The following is a 19,857-nucleotide window of genomic DNA, read 5'->3' on the forward strand; positions in this document are numbered from 1 at the left end:
TTGTCCCACCCAGATCTCATGTCAAATTGTAATCCCCAGTGTTGGCGGTGGGGCCTGGTGGGAGGTGTTTGGTTTATAGGGGTAGATCCCTCATGGCTTGGTGCAGTCTTCCTGATAGTGAGTTCCTGAGGGATCTGGTTATTTAAAAGTGTGTGGCAGCCTCCCTCTCCAACCTCTGTCTCTCTTGCTCCTGCTTTTGCTATATGACATGCCTTCTCCTGCCTCACCTTCTACCGTGATTGTAAGCCTCCTGAGGTCTCCCCAAAAGCAGATGCTGCTACACTTCCTATACAGCCTGCAAAACCTGAGCGAATTAAACCTCTTTTCTTATCCATTACCCAGCCTCAGGCATTTCTTTATAGCAATGCAAGGATGGCCTAATACATACACATGCCCTACGAGTTAGCAGTCTGACTTCTGTGCGTTTATCCCAGAGAAGTAAAACATTATGTTCACATAAAAATATGTCTACAGATGTTCTTTACATATTATGTATATGAGTCCTGTATCAGAAATGTGCTTTGCAAATATTTTCTCCCAATGTGGACTTGTTATCCTCTGTATATCCTATGTACCAAAGTTTACAGCAGATTTATTTTAATAGCCTAATACTTAGAAACAGCCAAAAAGTACCTCAATAAGTGAATGCCTAACAAACAGTGGGACATTGCTAAGCATGGTTGCTCATGCCTGTAATCCCAGCTACTTGGGAGACAGAAGTGGGATGATGGCTCGTGACCAAGAGGTCAAGACTAGCCTGAGCAACATAGTGAGGACTTGTCTCTTAAAAAAAAAAAAAAAAAAAAAAAATTTTTTTTTTTTTTAATTAGCCAGGTGTGGTGACTTGCTGGTAGTCCCAGCTACTTGGGAGACTGAGGCCAGATGATCAATCGAGCCCAGGTGTTTGAGGCTGCAGTGAGCTATGATTTCATCACAGCACTGGGCCTGGGCAACAGAGAGATACATCATCTCAAAAAAAAAAAAAAACTGAAATTTAAAAAATAAGCAAACTATGGGACATCCAGACCATGGAATACTTCATATTCAGCAAGAAAAGGGAATAACTGTTGATACACACAACAGCTTGGTTGGATCTCAAAGGCATACATAATGCTGAATAAAAAGTGCCAATCTCAAATGGTCACCTTATTGTGTGTTTCCATTTGTATAGCATTATCACAATGACCAGTTATAAAGGTGAATAGATTTGTGGTTGTCAGGAATTAACCAGAGGAATAGGAGTGGTTGTGACTGTCATGGGGTAGCAGGATAGAATTCTTTGTGACCAAATAGTTCTGTATCTTGATTGTAATGATAGTTACATGACCCTGCACATGTGACATTTAAATGACATAGAAGCATATTTAATATCAGTTTTTTGGATTTAATATAATATTGTAATTACATAAGACGAAACCAGTGGAGAAATTAGTGGATGGTACATGGGACCCATCTTTGCAGATTCCTTTGCATTTGTAATAATTTCAAAATAAAAAGGCAAAAACAAAAGAGAGGGATATCATAATTGCTGTAGGATTTCAGAGGAAGAAATAGTTCCTTGATAACTAGGAGAATGAGAGAAGACCTGAGGCCATAGCTTTTGAATAGTTTTTATAGGGTAGGTAGACTTTTCACAAATCAATACAGGGAAGAGAAAGGTATTTTAGACATACCGAGGTAAATAAGTGTTTATGGAATGACTGCCACTGTTTTATTATTAAGAAATGTTAACATCTGATTAGTCTGAAGAACACTTAATTGATTGAATAAGGAGGAATGTTTCTTTAAATTTTATATCTGATATAGAACTCAAGGATATTTGTTACCCTTGTGTTGTCACACAGATTCTGGAAGCCTAAGTGTAACAGATAGAGAAAACATAAATTACCAATATCAGAAATGAAATGGAACAGTTTAAAAAACGGATGAGAATAATAAAAAATGCCTGGGTTTTAAACAAAACAAAGCTTATTTTTTTGTGGATTTAAGAAATGGAATCAGAGAAAAAGTCACATTTTATTTGTCAAAATAGGAGAACTCTAACATTATTTTTATTTTCTGAAATGGAGTCTCTGTCACCCAAGCTGGAGTGCAGTGGTGCGATCTCAGCTCACTGCAACTTCCGCCTCCTGGGTTCAAGCAAGTCTCCTGCCTCAGCCTCCCAAATAACTGGGACTACAGGTGCGCACCACCAGGCCTGACTACATTTTTGTATTTTAAGTAGAGATGAGGTTTCGCCATGTTGGCCAGCTGGTCTCTAACTACTGACCTCAGGTGATCCTCCTGTCTTTGTCTCTCAAAGTGCTGGGATTAGAGGCATGGGCCACTGCGCCTGGCAAGAACTCTAATATTAGACAACAATGTCAAGATAAATTACTATATAGGCCTATGTTAAAACTCTGTAGTGACCTATTCTTTTTCTTTCTGGAATGTTCACAGTTTGTAATTACACATTTTGTTGATTGCTGTATTTCTTTTTTTTTTTAGAGACAGGGTTTCACCATGTTGGCTAGGCCATTCTCAAACTCCTGATCTCAGGGGATCTGCCTGCCTTGGCCTCCCATAGTGCTGGGATTACAGGCATGAGCCACCGTGCCCAGCCTGCTTAATATTTCTATTACTCAGTTATAAGCTTTCTGAAGCTCATGATTGTCTTCCCAATTCCTATCCCTGTCCCTGACAGCACTTAGTAAATACTTGTCGAATGCATTAATGTGTGAAATCAATGACTTGGCAAAACACTTTAGAATGAAAGTTACAGAGGTAGAGAAACAGCATGGTAGGATAGGCTAGGCAGATAAGTTTAGTGGATTGGTAAAACTTTAGTAGAGCTACACAAAGATTTAAGCTTTTACAACCAAGAAATTCAGGATTGGATTTTGTAATAGGTTGAGTTTTAAAGAATGCCAGATTGTTAGAGTGAACAGTAGATGAGCTATGTAAATAGCTGTAAAAATGTAATATAGCACATGTTAAAAGAGACCAGAAACACGCCATTTCAAACTGCTTTCTGGTATCGTAGCTTTCTCAGTGAACCACCACTTAAATGACCTGATGAGATTAACTGACAGCCCATTCCTGTTTGAAGCACTATCTGATTCCCTCTGGCATGCTGAAGACTTACTCCATGGTATGTCCACCAGTTGAGTTGTAAAGTTACCAAGAGTTTGTGCTCCCAATACTGTCCATGCTAGTTGTACTAATTTTAATCACACTATTTATTTATTTATAGACAGATTTTCTTTCTGTTGCCCAGGCAGGAGTTCAGTGGCGCAATCTCAGCTGACTACAACCTCTGCCCCCCAGGTTCAAGGGATTCTTGTGCCTCAGCCTGCTGAGTAGCTGGGACTACAGGCGCATGCCATCATACCCGGCTAATTTTTGTATTTTTAGTAGAGATGGGTTTTTACCATGTTGGCCAGGCTGCTCTCAAACTCCAGAGGTCAGGTGATCAGTCTGCCCCTGCCTCCCAAAGTACTGGGATTATAGGTATGTGCCACCGCAACTGGCCTAATTACACAGTTTAAATAATTACATAAACCAAGGGAAAGAATAGAAAGAGAGATGACGTTTCTGTGAAAATTAAGTTAAATGTTTTGGAAAGATTTGATAAAGGGTAATTACTAAAAAATGCTGAGTTAGATATGTGCAAGAGAGCTATAAAATAGTAGGGGTAATTATTCTTAAAAAAAATAGAAAAGGATTATGCACTCAGATTGCCTCAAGTGTCTTATAATTCTTGCCTCACTTTTAAAGTCGTGTTTTTTAATCTGTAGAACATAAAGTCAATTTAATGGGTTGAAGTCAACAGTTTTTTTAATGAAATATTTTAGAACACATTACAATACATTTATACCTGGAAATGAGCATTGTTGTATGGAGTTTTTCTTGAGTTTTTAATAGTCTATACATATATGTACAATGTAAAATGAAAATGTGATTTTCAGTGAAAAGCTTAAAAAACTTTTGAGTTTGGATCCAAACTCAAAGAAAAGGCTTTGGCCCAAAAGACTGGTGAATAAGTGCATATTTGTATGCTTTGGGTTAAAATAAAATGATTATGTACATGTGTTTATGATACTTAGGTGGATGGTTTTGCTCAACCAACCAATTACTGATCTCAGTGTCATGGGATAAGAGTTTTTACATATTTCATTTTACTTGTCTTCCTCTCATGCCTCCTTATTTTGCTTGAGTCCCTGACCCCACAATACCCTGGCTCTCTATTAGTAGCTATGTGACCGTAAGAGTCATTAACTAGGCCTCCGTTTACTTTTTATGGAGTAAGGTTAGCCTTCAGATTGCTTGCTATTTGGCAGTGCTTAATAGCCACGTTGATAACGTACATTTCTTTTGTGGTAACTGCCCATTTAGATTTTTAGTAAATGATAGAAATTCTATTAAGTTATTCTGAAAGATTTTTTTTTTTTGGCACTGAGATCCCATAATGCAACCTTACAGAGTATCATTTACATATTCTGCGATGTAGTGCACAAGAACGTTGGCATGCCAATACCTATCACTTGATTCTGTGTCTAAAATTTTCATATCCTGCAATGTTCTTTCATTGGTGGGCATTAGTAAAATTATTTTAGGCTATATGTACGTGATGGATTTTTTGGACTTTTTTTGTAACTATTTATAATGCTTGTGTTAACTAATTATTTTTATTACTGAACGTTGAAGAAATATCATTGTTTTCTGTAAGTAATAAGACATTAAATTATTGGTAGATTGGAAAAGAAGTTAGAAAGGATATTGGTGTACTGTTGAGATTTCCTGGGGTGCAACCAGTGAGGCTAAAAGGTACAGACTCCCCGCCGTGATACAGAACGGAGGTAACCGGGAATAATCGTTGAGTGAAAACGTTTCTGCCTGTCCAACTGGTTACACGGTCAGTACAGAATAGCGTGTACCAGTGGCTATTTGTATACAGCATGAGCAGGCTGGATGTTAATGATTTAGTAAGGTAGCGTATAGGCCAGTCTCAATTTAGTCTTGTATAAAAAGTTGTGTTTTAAAACACTACTTTGATTCAGTTGACATTGCCTCAATTTCATTTCTAATGATACCTACACTGGCCCATAAGATCATGAGTGTAAAAGTATTTTAATACTAATAGTGTTAACCATGAATTCTGGGTCCTGGAAGAGCGTTTATCCCTTCTTTTAGAAGAAAAATGCTACATTTTAGGTATAATTTTGAAATACATGACTTTGAACTTTGCCCTTTCAGCTTCTTTTTATACTTCCATATGTTACTAGTATTTCCTGTTATTACTACCTTCTATGAACCCTTTACCCCTATTACCCCACCCCCAATCCAGGTCTTCTAAACATCAGTTATTTTATTAGAGTATTTATTGGCCACTTTTCTAGTAGAAACAACCGTTGCCTCACTAATCAACTCCTGAACTAGGTGTTAAATGAAAGCAGTGGGACTGTATTAATTCATGCTGAAGTATGAATGACCAGCAATCCAACAAACCTCTCAGAAATGGTTTTCCTTTGTATAAGGGGTGTTCTTTCTAGGCTAAGTTTTAATCTAAGTGATTCTTTGCTAATATTTCAGACAGATGACCAAGTGAAATGAACATCTGAACTTTGTGGGAAAAGCTGTTATTTTCTTCTTTTGGACATAAATGTGCCATGGTTGGGGAGTACAGGCGAGAGATGGTGGCCATCCCTCTCCCAATCCATCTGTAGAGGCTTGGACAAACTCCTGGTGGTTAAACTTTCCCTCTAAAATTAATAGGGTGCCTAGATCAAGAGTGACAGAAAGGGATTTTTCTTGCCTTCCTTCCCACTGTAGCAAAGTGAGCTTTTTTCCTGGGTGAGCTTTGCAGTAGAGGGGAAGGAGGTCCTACGCTAAACAGTAGCCTGTGTGGGCTGGTAAACTATAGCCTCCCTGCCGTACACGGGCCCTGTGGGACTCTCTTAGCCTAGGGGGAGGCTATTTCACTAGAAAGGTGCTGTTCCTGTTGGGTACAGACGCATTTCTTTGTCAGCAATGGTTGTCTGGCTCTAAGTCATCCTTAGCTAATATATGAAAGACCACACTGCCACTAGAAAGGTAGTTTAAAGATGTTATTACATAAAGTAGAAAAGGGAAGATGGTAAGTTGCAGAAATATCTTACAATAGCTGCAAGCAATAAATTTAAAATTTCGTAAAGGCAGAAGGGGAGGGAGATAAACATTTATTGATATCTACTATAATCTAGTCACATTCACCATTGCTTTTCATCTTTTCTCACCAAGGAGAATTTGTATAATCCCACTTTAAGACACTTAAGACACATATTCTACCTTGAAAACTCCTTTGAAATTTGTATTCTCTTCTATGATATATTATTTTAATACAAAGTAGTGTGAAATATTAAATTATATTGATGCTTTCAAAAGATGGACCATGTTTATCCAGCGACTTGATGTCTGCCCTGGCACAACTGCATCACACTCCTCCAGTCCACACTCTTATTTGAGAAGTATGAAAACATTTACCTCACAATAACCTCATGAAAGGGATATAATCATCATTTTATAGATGAGAAAATTAAGACTCAAAGAGGAAAGGAACTTAAACAGGTATTACAGGTACTAAATGGCAGTGTTAAGTTTCTCCCCCCACAGTCTCTCCTCATACTCATTTTGTGATTCTGTAAAACAGAAAGCCTAGTAATACGGAGTGCTGATCCAAAAGTTTCAGGTTTCTGGTCCTCTACTGACTTGCAGGGGAATCTTTTTAAAGGCCTCTTTTTAAAACCTTGTCTTTCATTTCCTTATATGCATGTTGAGTTTAATTTCAACCTTAATGTTGGGAAAAGGTGCATACATATTTTAAGAATCAGACGTTTGATATTCTTGAAGACTAGTTCTAAATAAAAGCAGTTATTAGTAGGATGACATCTTTGAGAACTCTCCTCAAATCTAGGGCTCTCTTCTGTATATCTGTACACACCTGACTTTTAAACACAATGCCTTTGCCACCATTTACTGGTTTCCTCACTGCACTGAAAACAAACTATTCAGTCTGTTCCTTTACCACCTCCCAGCAATTCCCTACATGTGTAACTCATCCATAATGCATAGGAATAGCCAAGAGCACAGATTCTGATGTCAGAAAATTTTAGTTATAAATCCTGACTCCAAATTACTAGTGTGACATTGGATAAAGTGTTTTAGTTCTCTGTGCCTCAGTTTCCTTATTTTAATAATATTTAAGGAAAGAAAAGGGTAATAATGCTTATTACTCCATGGGTTTTTAAATCTTCTGAATTGTCTATGATGATTAGGCTGTAATGTTGTCATAATGCCTTAACAATTTTGAGTTGATGACTTACCTTGTAAATGTACTTTAACTTAAATAAACACAGTTTAGTAAGGATTATATATATGTATGTATGTTCATTAAGTGAAATTGACTTGAAAATACTAAGTAATTCCACAATTTACCTGGCCCACCCTTTGACAATAGAGATTCTAAGTCACAAAGTTCTTCCTACTTGAGATAGATTTTCATGGGGGAAGGTTACTGCATAATATGTCACATTCGACTAATCTATTCTGTTAATTTGGTAGTATAAAAAGATTTGTAGATAATGAATTTCTATACCCTTTAAGACACTTTATACACTTTGCACTGCTCTTGGGTTTACTGTTGCCGTGTCTTAAAGTGGGACGTTCTCTTGACAGAAGTGTGTTAAGAATTGGAAAATTCCCTATCAGTAGACTAGCACCATCTTGACAGCCTTGTGTTCTGCTTCTACCTTGCCAATTGTTTCCGTGGGATTATTTGGGTTGTGTAGAAAGCTTTCTGCAAATCCTCTTATTACTGAAGTCATTGTTGCCAGCAGGAATAAGATTAAAGGTGCTTAAGTCTGTAGAGTTGTTTCTAATTTGTACGTGTCATTTCAGTGGCATTTTAACAGAACGCTGTCTCCTGTACCTCCCTTCTCCCCCGGTACTATCTTCAGTTAGGTCCAAGAAGCCAGGCCATTGGAAGAAGTCTCATTTTATCCTCCTAATTATTATGCTGGCACTCAGGAGATAATTTTTCCCTTCATGCACTGCCAATTAATATGCAAATGGACTGATAAATATTTATGCAATGATTTAAATTATGCAGGGAGTGCTTTCAGTATATTCTGTAAATGAATTGTTCATGGACTTCGAAGTGCTGGCTGCTGTGCTAACGAGAAGAGATTTGCATAAGGCCCTAATCACGCGCATACTGATTAAGCTTCATTATGGAAACTGCCAGCTGCAATCTTTGTTTCTATTTTATTACAAAAAGAGGAACTTTTTCATGCTTCAGTTGCCTTGACAATGTCAGTCCTAGCTGGTAGGAGAGACTAAAACTCCTCTGAGCAACTGAAGTTTCCTTATTCAGTTGAAGATTGCTATGGTGTAACAGAAGTTGTATTTTGCTTTTCCCCTTAATCCACTTTCCACCCTACCCACTACCCCCCTTTTCTCTTAAGAACATAGTGTAGATTTGTTAGAAATAGTAGTACCTTCTTTCCCCACCCCAAATCGCTACCTGTTTCTTCCTTGTTTGGACTCTCTGCTCCTCTAGAAGATTTCACAGCAATGCTGGACTGCAGTGACTATGTTCTAGGTGGGTACCAGCACAGTTCTTCTCTTAGAAGCTTTAATATGGAAATAACATGTGTGGGGTTGACTATGCATAAATGCTTAATCGCATATGCAGCCTGTGTGGGGGGAGGGAGAGAGTTGGACTGAGCTGGGAAGGAGGAAAGCATTTGCAAAGCACAAGCTTACTTGAATTTGCAGTAGGTCCCTCCCTGTGACTAGCTCTTCTGGTTCAGAGGGTATTATTAGTAAATACAGTGAATTTAGAGTTCAGCTTGAATGAACATTTTTGCTTTTTGGAAATTCCTATTGAGAACATTTCATGTAGTTATAAAGACGTCTTAAATCTGAAACAAGGCATAACTGTAATAGATAATGCATACATATTAATAAAAATGTTTTTCATACCTAATGAGAATGTCTTATACAAAAAACAAAATGCTCTATGAAAAATAAAGTTGAGTCACAGTGCAGAATAGTTTTCATAAATGTTAATAAAGAGGGTAATTGTAATGGTTGCTTCAGTAGATCTGTTGATCAATTTCCAGATTTTAGAAACTATTAACTGTTTTCAAATTTTTGCTAGGATTAGTCTCTCTTATTTTTTTAAATCAAGTATATACTGTAGATAACTGCAATTTTGAATGTTGGAAAACCTCGTTTTAGAGTTTTCTCCATAGAGCAGCAAGCCTTTTGGAGAGGGAAGATGCCAACTTAAATATATTTAAACCATCTTTGGTGACAGAGATTTCAAAGAAATCAAGGCACTTTAGTTTTTAGATATTCGGTGGCTAACGGTGGTCATATTTTGTGTGGAGTTCTGTCTGTTTGTATGCAGAATTATTGAGACTTTTTTAAGTTACTCTAGTCACCTGGAAAATTAAATGATGTGAACTCTAGGACTTGGATATCTTACATTTAAAACTTTTGCAAATGACTTTTTTTATATATATTGCCATTTTCCACACTTGAAAATTGAGGCTGCTCCTGTCACCTTCATATTGAAAATGTTTGAATTCTTGTGTGGAAGGCATGGCCTAAACCCAGGGTAGCAGTATCCGCCCAGCACAGTAAAAGCCACTATGTAAAGGGTGAAGGACACAAACAACAAATTTATGTCAGGGATTAAATCTTGTATTTACTCTTTGACATTTACTTAGTTGGGAATTTAAAAAAGGAAAGAAAAATACCTTTGGAAGATTCTAACATTTCATTTTAGAATTAGAAATTATATCTCTTACTTTCACTTAATAGTAAACATTATTTAAACAGTCTTCCCATTGTTGTGCAACTCTATTTTTGTGTGTATGTGAAGTAATGTTTTATTTTTGTATGTATGTGAGATAATTTTGTTTAATGCTTTTGAAGCTCTTGACAATTAAGTAGAAGATTCTGAGAAGATTCACTTAAAATCCCTGTGACATAATCTTTAAATTTTAGATGGGAAAATTGGAATACGAATTGTACAAGGTGGGGCTCATGACTTGTTAAGAATTATGCTGCTTTATTTCTTTGGTGCCCATATAGGTGAGAAAACTGTTACTCCTTTTATTAATGTTAACTGATTCATCATTTTTTTCTACTTTCCATTAAAATTCATTTAGAGGAGGCATTGAGCAGTGTGTATGTTAATGGTATATGCTATTACATTTGTTGTGATCTCTGTTGACTGTCGTAAGATTTTGGTTGTCATTCAAAAGCTCATTTTCACTAAGTTATACACCTTTTCCTTTCAAATCTTAGTATGCTTTCAGATGACATCTAGATTTCTCTGGACAGTGAGGAGAAGCAAGTTGTAGAACTGCCCTCATTTACAACCACAAACATACGAATTTGAACCCTTTGAACATTAGAAAACCAAACCAAAGTTGTGACAGAACTACCTAAGCCCATAAGACAAGCATCAGTTACAGAAACTTACTGTATTAGAAAAGCTATTAAACATCTTGTTGTAAATGAAATTTATAAAAGAAAGACTCCTGATGTTTTTTTCTCATCTGTTATCCATGGGGATAATTCGATTGTGAAGAACATGGTTGAGAATTCTATCTAGTGATTGTTTTGATTTCCTAGTGTATGACCAAATGTGCCCTTTGGTCAAAAACACAATATAGTTTAAACATTTGTTCTCTGTTAGTAACTGTAGTTAAATGTTTTAACTTATTTAACCACTAAATAAGTTAATGGGGGGAAAGGCTGAACTTATTTGACAGTAAATTTGTTTGATTATAAATATTCTAAGTCTGAGTCTACAGTAGTAGAATAACAGATATATTCCTATATGTTCCATTTCTTACCCTTTCAAAGAGTTAGAAGGAAAGCAGAGTTGTTGTCTCTTCTCTTAATGTATTTTCTGGGATACCTAATATTGCTTGATGAAAACTTTAAACTATGGAAATAAAAAAATAGATAACCCAGAAATGATAAACTCATAGTAGCAGTTTCATTTAGGATATTGAGGTAGTATTACTTTTAAGTGGGTGTGTTTGTAGTTCAGTTTTGAAATTAATAACTATATCTGTTATGCCTTATGGTACAACTTCTTGTACTGGTTTGTAGTTGAGCTATGAATTTCATATGTTCTCACTTTAACTTGTTTAGTTTGGTTGGGGAGGGGTGTAAATTTGGAGATAATTTATCTTATACGTTGTTTTCTTTTAGTTCATAGGTTAAGTGTCCCATCTATTACCAAGATTACCAGTGGATTGTTTTGGTTATAATGAATGAATATCATTGCATACTGAGAAAGATACTTTATTTGGGAATAACATTTTATTTTGTGAGGTGCTTCCCTTCTCTCCAGTTTTACTTCTTTAATATATTTTATATTTCACATTACAAAGCATTTATTCCTTTTACATATCAGACTTTCTAATTTTTTTCAGATTACAGTTCTGCTGTCTTTCTTTCAAGAATGTCAAAATTCTTTAAAAAGACAGTTTATTTGTGAATCCCTTCGGGGTCTGGGCAATTTTGAATTTTTCCCAGATAACCTTTTATTACAATTTCTAACGTTTTAGCCTGACATGTATACACTGGGTCTCCTTGAACTATATGATTATTACATTAGTTAACCCTTTTTTTCTGCCACAATTTTGACTCCTCAATCCCGTCTCCATACCCAGTTTTTTAAAAACCTTATTCACCTCTGATTTATTGCAGACTCAAGAATGAACAATCCGTCAGAAACCAGTAAACCATCTATGGAGAGTGGAGATGGCAACACAGGTAACAGTTTTCTAATCTAGCTTTTTAATTAACTCTAATAGAGCACAAAGAAACTTTCCACCTAACTAGGACTCCTATTTGGCAGATACAGACCAGTTTCAGTATTGAGTTGTCAAATATGATTCAGTCCTTTAGGAACTGGGAGGGATTAGGTTTGTTTAAGCTTATCTAACTTTCTTCTGCAGATAGCCTTGTTGTTTTGCTTCTGTCTATCAGAGAAACTATGCAGCAGTTAGGAAAATTGTGCTTTGGGTCAGATAGTTTTGGGTATGAATTATGGATTTACCACTTACTAGCTATGTGACTTTAGGCAATTTCCCCAATCTTTTTGAGACTTAATTTATTCAATTACAAAATGAGGATAATATATTTCAGGTCATTTTGAGTATTAAAGGAGATAATATATGTGACATGTTAAGGAAAATGCCAGCTACACAGTAACCATTCAGTAAAATGTTATTTTTCTTACAGATGTTAATCCAAATAGTAAATTTTATCTGCCCTACATTTGATAGAAATTATATTAAAAGTTATTATAGTATCAGTAAGTAGTTATAAACAGATACACATTTTTAATACATTCTTTTATTTGGTAATTTTTAAAAGTTATACTTCATTAAACCTTTTATCAGAAGAAAATTATCATATAAATGAGAATACTGAGGCCCCATGAGAGAAAGGCAAATCCATAAAGGATGGTCTGTCTCCACAGCTCATACTCTTGAGTCAGTATATTGCTTAGAAGATGTAAGATTATGTATCTTTCTCATTTGCCAGAGATGATACAAGGACTTCCCTGGTTTCTGGTAAAGGCATAAATCAAAATAATAAACCAAATAAAGAGACAATTATGGGCAAGGATCCACAGAAAGTACTTGTTTCTAAAAACTAGGTTTTTCACTTGCAGAGAGGGATTCCTTTTGACTTACGATTTTAAAAATGCTCAACTATGAGTGATGGTAATAATGAAAGTCCTTCTTAATCTATGGTAAATGGCTGAGTTGAACTAATATAGCAGTTTCCTGCCTATATGTCTTTTGCTGTAAACTGTCCTATACGTGGAGATGCTTATGTTAATCTCTAAACTGTACCTACCTCTTTATACGAAACTGAGCTGTGGGGCTTCCCTGTTCACCCCTGTTTTGTTTAACACACTTCATAGTACTCTTACGGAGGCTAGCCAAGAAGACTCCTGTAGTATTTCTTGAGAAGGGGACGGGCAGCATTGTATTCCGTCTGAACTGTCAGACACAGTCTCCTCTTTGTTATTTCTCTGTCCCCTGTTTGGACTCCATCTTTCTTTCTTGTGTAGCACTGGTTCCTATTCCAGTGCTGGTGCTTCAGCCACCTAGCTTAGGTGTGGGAAATGTTTACAGGGAGAAATAGGGCAGCACATCCCCTTAAGAGATTAGGGGGTGGGGTGGTGGGCCAGACACCTGTGCCTGAAGAACAGCTTCAAAGAAGAAACATACTTTTTTTTTTCTAAGAAAAGAGAAGCAGAATGATTGGAAAACACTGAAAATACCCATAACATCAGACTCCATGGAAATCCCTGTATTTAATTTTAATGCTACTACTGTAATAGCAGTTTCAGCAGTTACCATTTATTGAGCAACTACGACACTTTTTTTTTTTTTTTTTTTGAGATGGAGTTTCGCTCTTCTTACCCAGGCTGGAGTGCAATGGGAGCAATCTCAGCTTACTGCAACCTCCCACCTCCTGGGTTCAAGCAATTCTCCTGCCTCAGCCTCCCAAGTAGCTGGGATTATAGGAGCCTACCACCACGCCCAGCTAATTTTTTGTATTTTTAGTAGAGACGGGGATTCATCATGTTGGCAAGGCTGGTCTTGAACTCCTGACCTTAGGTGATCTGCTCGCCTTGGCCTCCCAAAGTGCTGGGATTACAGGCGTGAGCCACCGCGCCCGGCCTGTAACTACAACACTTAATAAAACCTCTGCGACATGTTTTTTCCTAATGCACTGTGTACATCACCTGATTTCAAGTTAAATTCTTTTGACAAGTTAGATACCATTATTTCAAAGAATAGGAAATTGAGGCACAAAACCAGCCAGGAAATAAAGGCAGGTTTAGGATATGCAGCCTGCATGTGAGTTTCCCCAGGAAGTGCAATAAAATAAAACTGAAAATTTAAGCAACATTTTGTATATGTCCAGACCAATATAAGTTTTAACTGGAGTACTTTTTGAAACAGTCTTGTGAATTTCTTGCCACTTTTTAGTATGGAATGTGTGGCAGACTGGTTCCTGTCATAGACTTGGCATATTTGCTTAACCATGTTTGATACATTAGATATAAAATTACAGTTTATTTAGATAATTATATGCTTACAAATTTGTTTTTATTTAAGCATACAACAAATGAGCCTTCAGACTCTTGAATTGTTTGTTAGTTAACTATTATTTTTTGGTGGTTTATGAAAAACAAGTAAAATGTTTAAAGGAAAGAACCCTTAGCATTATAATAAAACTAAAGCCTCACAGTTTCTGGATTCAGAATACATTTGTATAGATCATTTTTTCCTGAAATGTATACAATTGTAATAATTTTGATTTGTGAGACTTTAAGGAGAATGATATTGTAAAATTATTTTAAGATTGTGTTGATATGTTAATTCTTTGTCTTTCTTCTGTCAGTGATTTGAGAAGCAAAATCAAATGATGCACTGTTTGTCAAAATAGCCCTTATATGTTCGCAGAAAATCTATCGTTTAGGTTTTTAAAAAATGTATTCAGTAAGTGCCTGTTCTGCGTGTAAAGTACTATAATCGGTCTTACTAGAATATACAGTGAAAATAGGTGAAATAGCCCTCAGTCTTTAAGGAGTTAACAATTCATTAAGAGATAATACTGATAAATAGGTAACTGATTCTGGATAGATTATGGTAGGTATTAAAACGTGCCATAGTGGTGTTAAGCAGGTGTTTGTTTCTGTGAGGCAATTTGAGTATGTTTATAGGTCAGGTGCAAAGACCCATCGGGGAGCAGGAGAGTGGAGAAGGAAATACAGTTAATTGAACCAAGATAGGGGTGAAGGGCTAGGATCAGAAGTACAGAATGAAGGGTTGACTCTGAAAATGAAAAAAGACTACCCCATTTCTCTAAAACTAGGGAGAAGCAGCAAATGATAGACAATGACAGAGAAAATTGAAGTGGAAGGGAGAAGCAAAACTGAGCATTGATTCACATCAGATTGCCTCATTTTTCTCATTAAAGTAGTTGAGGTGGTCGCCTGAGAAGAAGGCAGGGATATAGTAATAATAATGGCAGCAGCTACTATTTTTTGAATTCTTACTTGTAGGTGTGTGGCTGGCCACTTTATTATATATACTTTATTGTTAAAATACTCTTATAAGGTTAAGTAGATTTATAAAAAGGATTGATAAGCCTATTAAGGGTCAGGCTCAAAGAAAATAAATGTGTTAGCATATCCAGCCAACATAGTTATACAGTTGATCCTTAAATAACATGAATTTGAGCTGCATGGGTTCACTTATATGCAGATATTTTTCATTAAATATATTGGATTCTTTTTTTTTTTTGAGATAAGAGTCTCGCTCTGTTACCAGGCGCCAGGCTAGAGTGCAGTGGTGCGATCTCAGCTTACTGCAACCTCTGCCTCCCGGGTTCAAACAATTCTCCTGCCTCAGCCTCCCTAGTTGCTGGGATTACAGGCACGCGCCACCATACCCAGCTAATTTTTGTATTTTTTTAGTAGAGACAGGGTTTCACCATGTTGGCCAGGATGGTCTCGATCTCTTGACCTCGTGATCTGCCCGCCTTGGCCTCACAAAGTGCTGGGATTACAGGCGTGAGCCACCGCGCCCAGTGGATTTTTTTTTTTTTGAGATTTTCAACAGTTTGGAAAAACAGATGAACTGTGAAATATTGAGAAATATTTAGAAATACTGAAAAAATTTAAAAGGTATGTAATGAATGCATAAATATATGTAGATGCTATTCTGTTTTATCATTTATTACCATGAAATATCCACATCTATTAAAATTATAAAAACTTAAAATGTTTCAAAACTTATGCACACAAACACTCAGACTGCATACATGGCACCCTTCAGTCTAGAGAAATATAAACAAATGTAAACAACACAGTATTAAATTGTAGTTGCATAAAATTAACTGCAGTACCTACTGTACTACTGTAATAATTTTGTAGCCACCTCTTGTTGCTATTGCGGTGATCTCAAGTATTGTGAGTATCTATTTAGAATGCTGTGTGACCCTAATCACATCACAGTGAACATTCATCAAATAAATTGTGTATTGCAGTAAGAAGTGATCTCTCTTTGTTCTTGAGTATTTTTCATCCTGTTTAGTGCAATAACCTAAGCCTTGAGTAATACCATAAGACCTGTACAAAGTTCCACTGGTAATGCTGAAGTGCTTCCCAAAGCACTTACAGGACCTTACAGGAACAATTTGAATTGTACCATAGATTCAGGTCTGCAGTTGCAGTTGCCCTCTGTTTCAAAGTAAGTAAATTAAGTGTAAGGACCATTATTAAATAAAAAAAAAAAGAAGAGGAAATGCATGAAGCTATCGCTGCAGCTACACCAGCAGACATGAAAAGCTTGAACTTTTTGCGAAATACTTTTTTATCTCTGGCGCAATGGCTCACGCCTGTAATCCCAGCACTTTGGGAGGCCAAGGCGGGCAGATTGCTTGAGCCCAGGAGTTCCAGACCAGCATGGGCAACGTGGTGAAACCTGTCTCTATTAAAAATATAAAAAACTAGCCAGGTGTGGTGGCGCACACCTGTAGTCCCAGCTGCTTGGGGGGATGAGCTGGAAGAATCACCTGAGCTTAGGAAGCCAAGGCTATCATGAGCCGAGATCACACCACTGCACTGCAGTCTGGGTGACAGAGTGAGACCCTGTCTCAAAAAAGACAAAAGAAAAATGCAGCTTTTACATGGGTGCAGGATTGCTATAAGAAAGACATACCTTTAGAATCTAATGTGATTTGAGAGGAAGCACAGTCATTGTATGACAACTTAAAGGGCAGGCGAAGGATCTAAAGCTGGATAATTTAATGCCAGCAAAGGATGGTTTGATAATTTTAGAAAGGTGTTTGGCTTTCAAAATGTTAGGATAATGGGAGAAGCAGCTTCTTCCAACCAAGTGTCAGCAGATCTCAAGTTCTCAAATGCCGTGAAGAAAATCACTGAAGTCCATCTGTGATGGCTCACACCTGTAATCTCAGTGCTTTGGTAGGCCAAGGTAGGAGAATCCACTAAGCCCGAGAGTTTGAGATCAGCCTGGGCACCAAAGCTGGACCCCATCTTTACCAAAAAAAAAAAAGATAAGAAGAAAGAAGAAAAATCATTGAAGAGAAAGGATATCTGCCTGAACACGTTTTTAATGCAGACAAAAGTGCCCTACTCTGAAAGGGAAAAAATGCTACAGAGGACACTTAATAGTAAGGAAAGACATGAGCACCAAGATTTAAGGCAGGAAGGAATAGACTAACAGTACTGTTCTGTGCAGATACAATCGGGTTTATGATCTGGACAGCCCTATCTATATCCTATTAAAGATTGCGTTTTGCTTTTTAGAGCATGGACCCTTTTATGATGTGGGCACTGAAACCTAAAGCACATGGTGGAAGAAGGATTGGTAGCATATAGAAACATTTTTTAGACAAATGAAAAAGCAAAACAGTCAGAAATTACAATATATTTTCATCAAGTTACACCAAGTGTGCCTCCCTCTCCTGCCTCCTCTTCCAGCTTTTTGTCTTCTGCCATTTCTGAGTCAGCAAGACCCCTTCTGGTCCTCCCGCTCAGCCTACTCAGCATGAAGACAAGGATGAAGATCTTTGTGATGATCCACTTCCACTTGACGAGTAGAAAATATATTTTTCTCTCACTTAAGATTTTCTTTAGCTTACTTTATTGTAAGAATATAGTATGTAATACATATAACATACAAATAGGTTTTAGTCAACTGTTTATGTTATCAGTACGGCTTCTGGTCAACAGTGGGTTATTAGTACTTGAGTTTTGTGGGAGTCAGATGTTACATGCAGATTTTCAACTGTTTGTGGGGTCGACACCCTTAACTCCATTGTTCAAGGTTCAGCTGTATTACCTTTCCATAGGCTAGATCAGCAGTCCAAGCTCAGGAATGAAGAAAATGGGACTCTGGATTATTTTGCCAAAATAATATCCTGTCACCAAAAAGGAAAGAGACAGAAGGGAGTGGTAATATTTTTTATAGCATGGTTGTTTGCACAAGGATGCTTCCCTTGGGAAAAGTGGTATTTCCCCATTCCTCCCTCTGCTCAACCTTTGGTAACTATTCTTTGTTTTCAAGGTCCTTCCATGTTGTAGCATGTATCAGAACTCTATTTTTTATATAATATTCCATTGTATGTATATACTACATTTTGTTTATACATTTATCTGTTAATGGATAGCTGGATTGTTTTTGCTGTTTGGCTGTTACGAATAATGTTGCAGTGAACTTTGGTGTACAAGTATCTGTTTGAGTCCCAGTTTTCAATTCTTTGGGATAAATACTTAGGAGTAGAACTGCTGGGTAAAACAAAACACAAACTTACTATCATACTGTTTGGGAGGTCAGAGTCCTAAAATCAGAGTGTTGTAAGTGCTTTAATTTTTCTCGAGGCCCTATGGAAAGTCCATTTCCTTCTCTTTCCCAGCTTCTAGAGGCCACTTGCACTCCTTGGCTTGTGGCCCCTTCCTCCATCTTCAAAGCCAGATGTATAGCATCATCAAGTCTGTTTCCCTCCCTCCCTTTCCTGTCCCCCTCCTCCCCTCAACCCTGCTTCCATCGTCATATTTCCTTCTCTGACTCTCCTGTCCCCATCTTTTGTTTAAAGTACACTTATTATCCTGAACTTCATCGGATTTGCAAAATTCCTCTTGCCGTGTAAGGTAACAAATTCACGGCTTCCAGGGATTAGGATGATTATTAGGCCCATCTTTGATGGGCTGTTGTTCTGCTTACCACAGGATTTTCTCCTAAATTAAACCTGATCAGCTCTATTTTAGATGATAGATGGAAAAGTGAAGAAGTTGTTTAAAGTTTTACAAGGTTTGGTAGGAAAAACTAAAACAACTATTTTGATACAAAGAAATATTGGGGGGAAAAGGAATATTGGACAAATATTAAAGTTTTGCTCACTTTTAATGCAAAGGGCAGACCTCTTTCATCAGTACTCCTGACACGTGGTTATCTACCCTGTGCCTGGGTTCACGCACTGATACACAACACAGTACTTTCTGTTACCTGTTCTCTGGTTATACAACGCGGTTTTCTATACTCTTTTGAACTTTGCCCATAGGAGTTGAGTTCCTCATCTTTTAAGAAAGTAAAGCTCTTCCGGAAGTCATTGTCACATTTTAAGTCTTTCCCATTCAACAATTTATTACAAATTGATTTATTATAAAGTAGTAATTTTTTATAGAATAGTTTGTTATAATTTGTACTAGAATGTGATGATAGTGGCTAGCATTTATTAAGTATTTACTGGATGATTTAAACATTTTCTATAGATTATCTGTTTTAATTCTTACAAAAAAACTCATGAAACATTGTTTTTCTCTTTTTATAGATAAGGGAATTGAGGCTCAGAGATGTTTACACTTGATGAAGGTCACCCAGATAGCTATAAATGGGAGTAGAACCATTCTTTTTTTTTTTTTTTTTTTGAGATGGAGTTTCGCTCTTGTCCAAGTGGGAGTGCAATGGCGCAATCTTGGCTCACCGCAACCTCTGCCTCTCAGGTTCAACTGATTCTCCTGCCTCAGCCTCCTGAGTAGCTGGGATTATAGGCATGCACCACCATGCCCAACTAATTTTGTATTTTTTAAGTAGAGATGAGGTTTCTCCATGTTGGTCAGGCTGGCCTTGAACTCCCAACGTCAGATGATCTGCCTGCCTTGGCCTCCCAAAATGATGGGATTAGAGATGTGAGCCCAGCCCAGAACCATTCTTTTACCCTTTGAGCTATGTTACTTCCTTTTTTTTTTGAGAT

General features: G+C 37.0%; 1 protein-coding gene across 10 annotated transcripts in view; it reads left to right on the forward strand.

Annotated features, from left to right (window-relative positions):
- The window catches only part of POU2F1 (POU class 2 homeobox 1), a 196,423-nt gene that overhangs the window by 94,150 nt on the left and 82,416 nt on the right, over positions 1-19,857 (forward strand). For 9 of the 10 annotated variants that reach the window (XM_064370601.1, XM_064370594.1, XM_064370596.1 and 6 more), the window contains one exon: positions 11,755-11,820. In XM_064370601.1, the coding sequence (XP_064226671.1) occupies positions 11,763-11,820 (58 nt within the window). In that variant the 5' untranslated portion in view covers positions 11,755-11,762. Of the gene's footprint in view, positions 1-7,529; positions 8,618-11,754; positions 11,821-19,857 lie in introns of those variants that run through there. The other variant, XM_064370598.1, reaches the window with a different exon arrangement.

Source organism: Aotus nancymaae, unplaced genomic scaffold, assembly GCF_030222135.1.
Source record: "Aotus nancymaae isolate 86718 unplaced genomic scaffold, 86718_ANA_hifiasm-v0.15.2.pri h1tg000108l, whole genome shotgun sequence".
Classification (NCBI taxonomy): Eukaryota; Metazoa; Chordata; class Mammalia; order Primates; family Aotidae; genus Aotus; species Aotus nancymaae.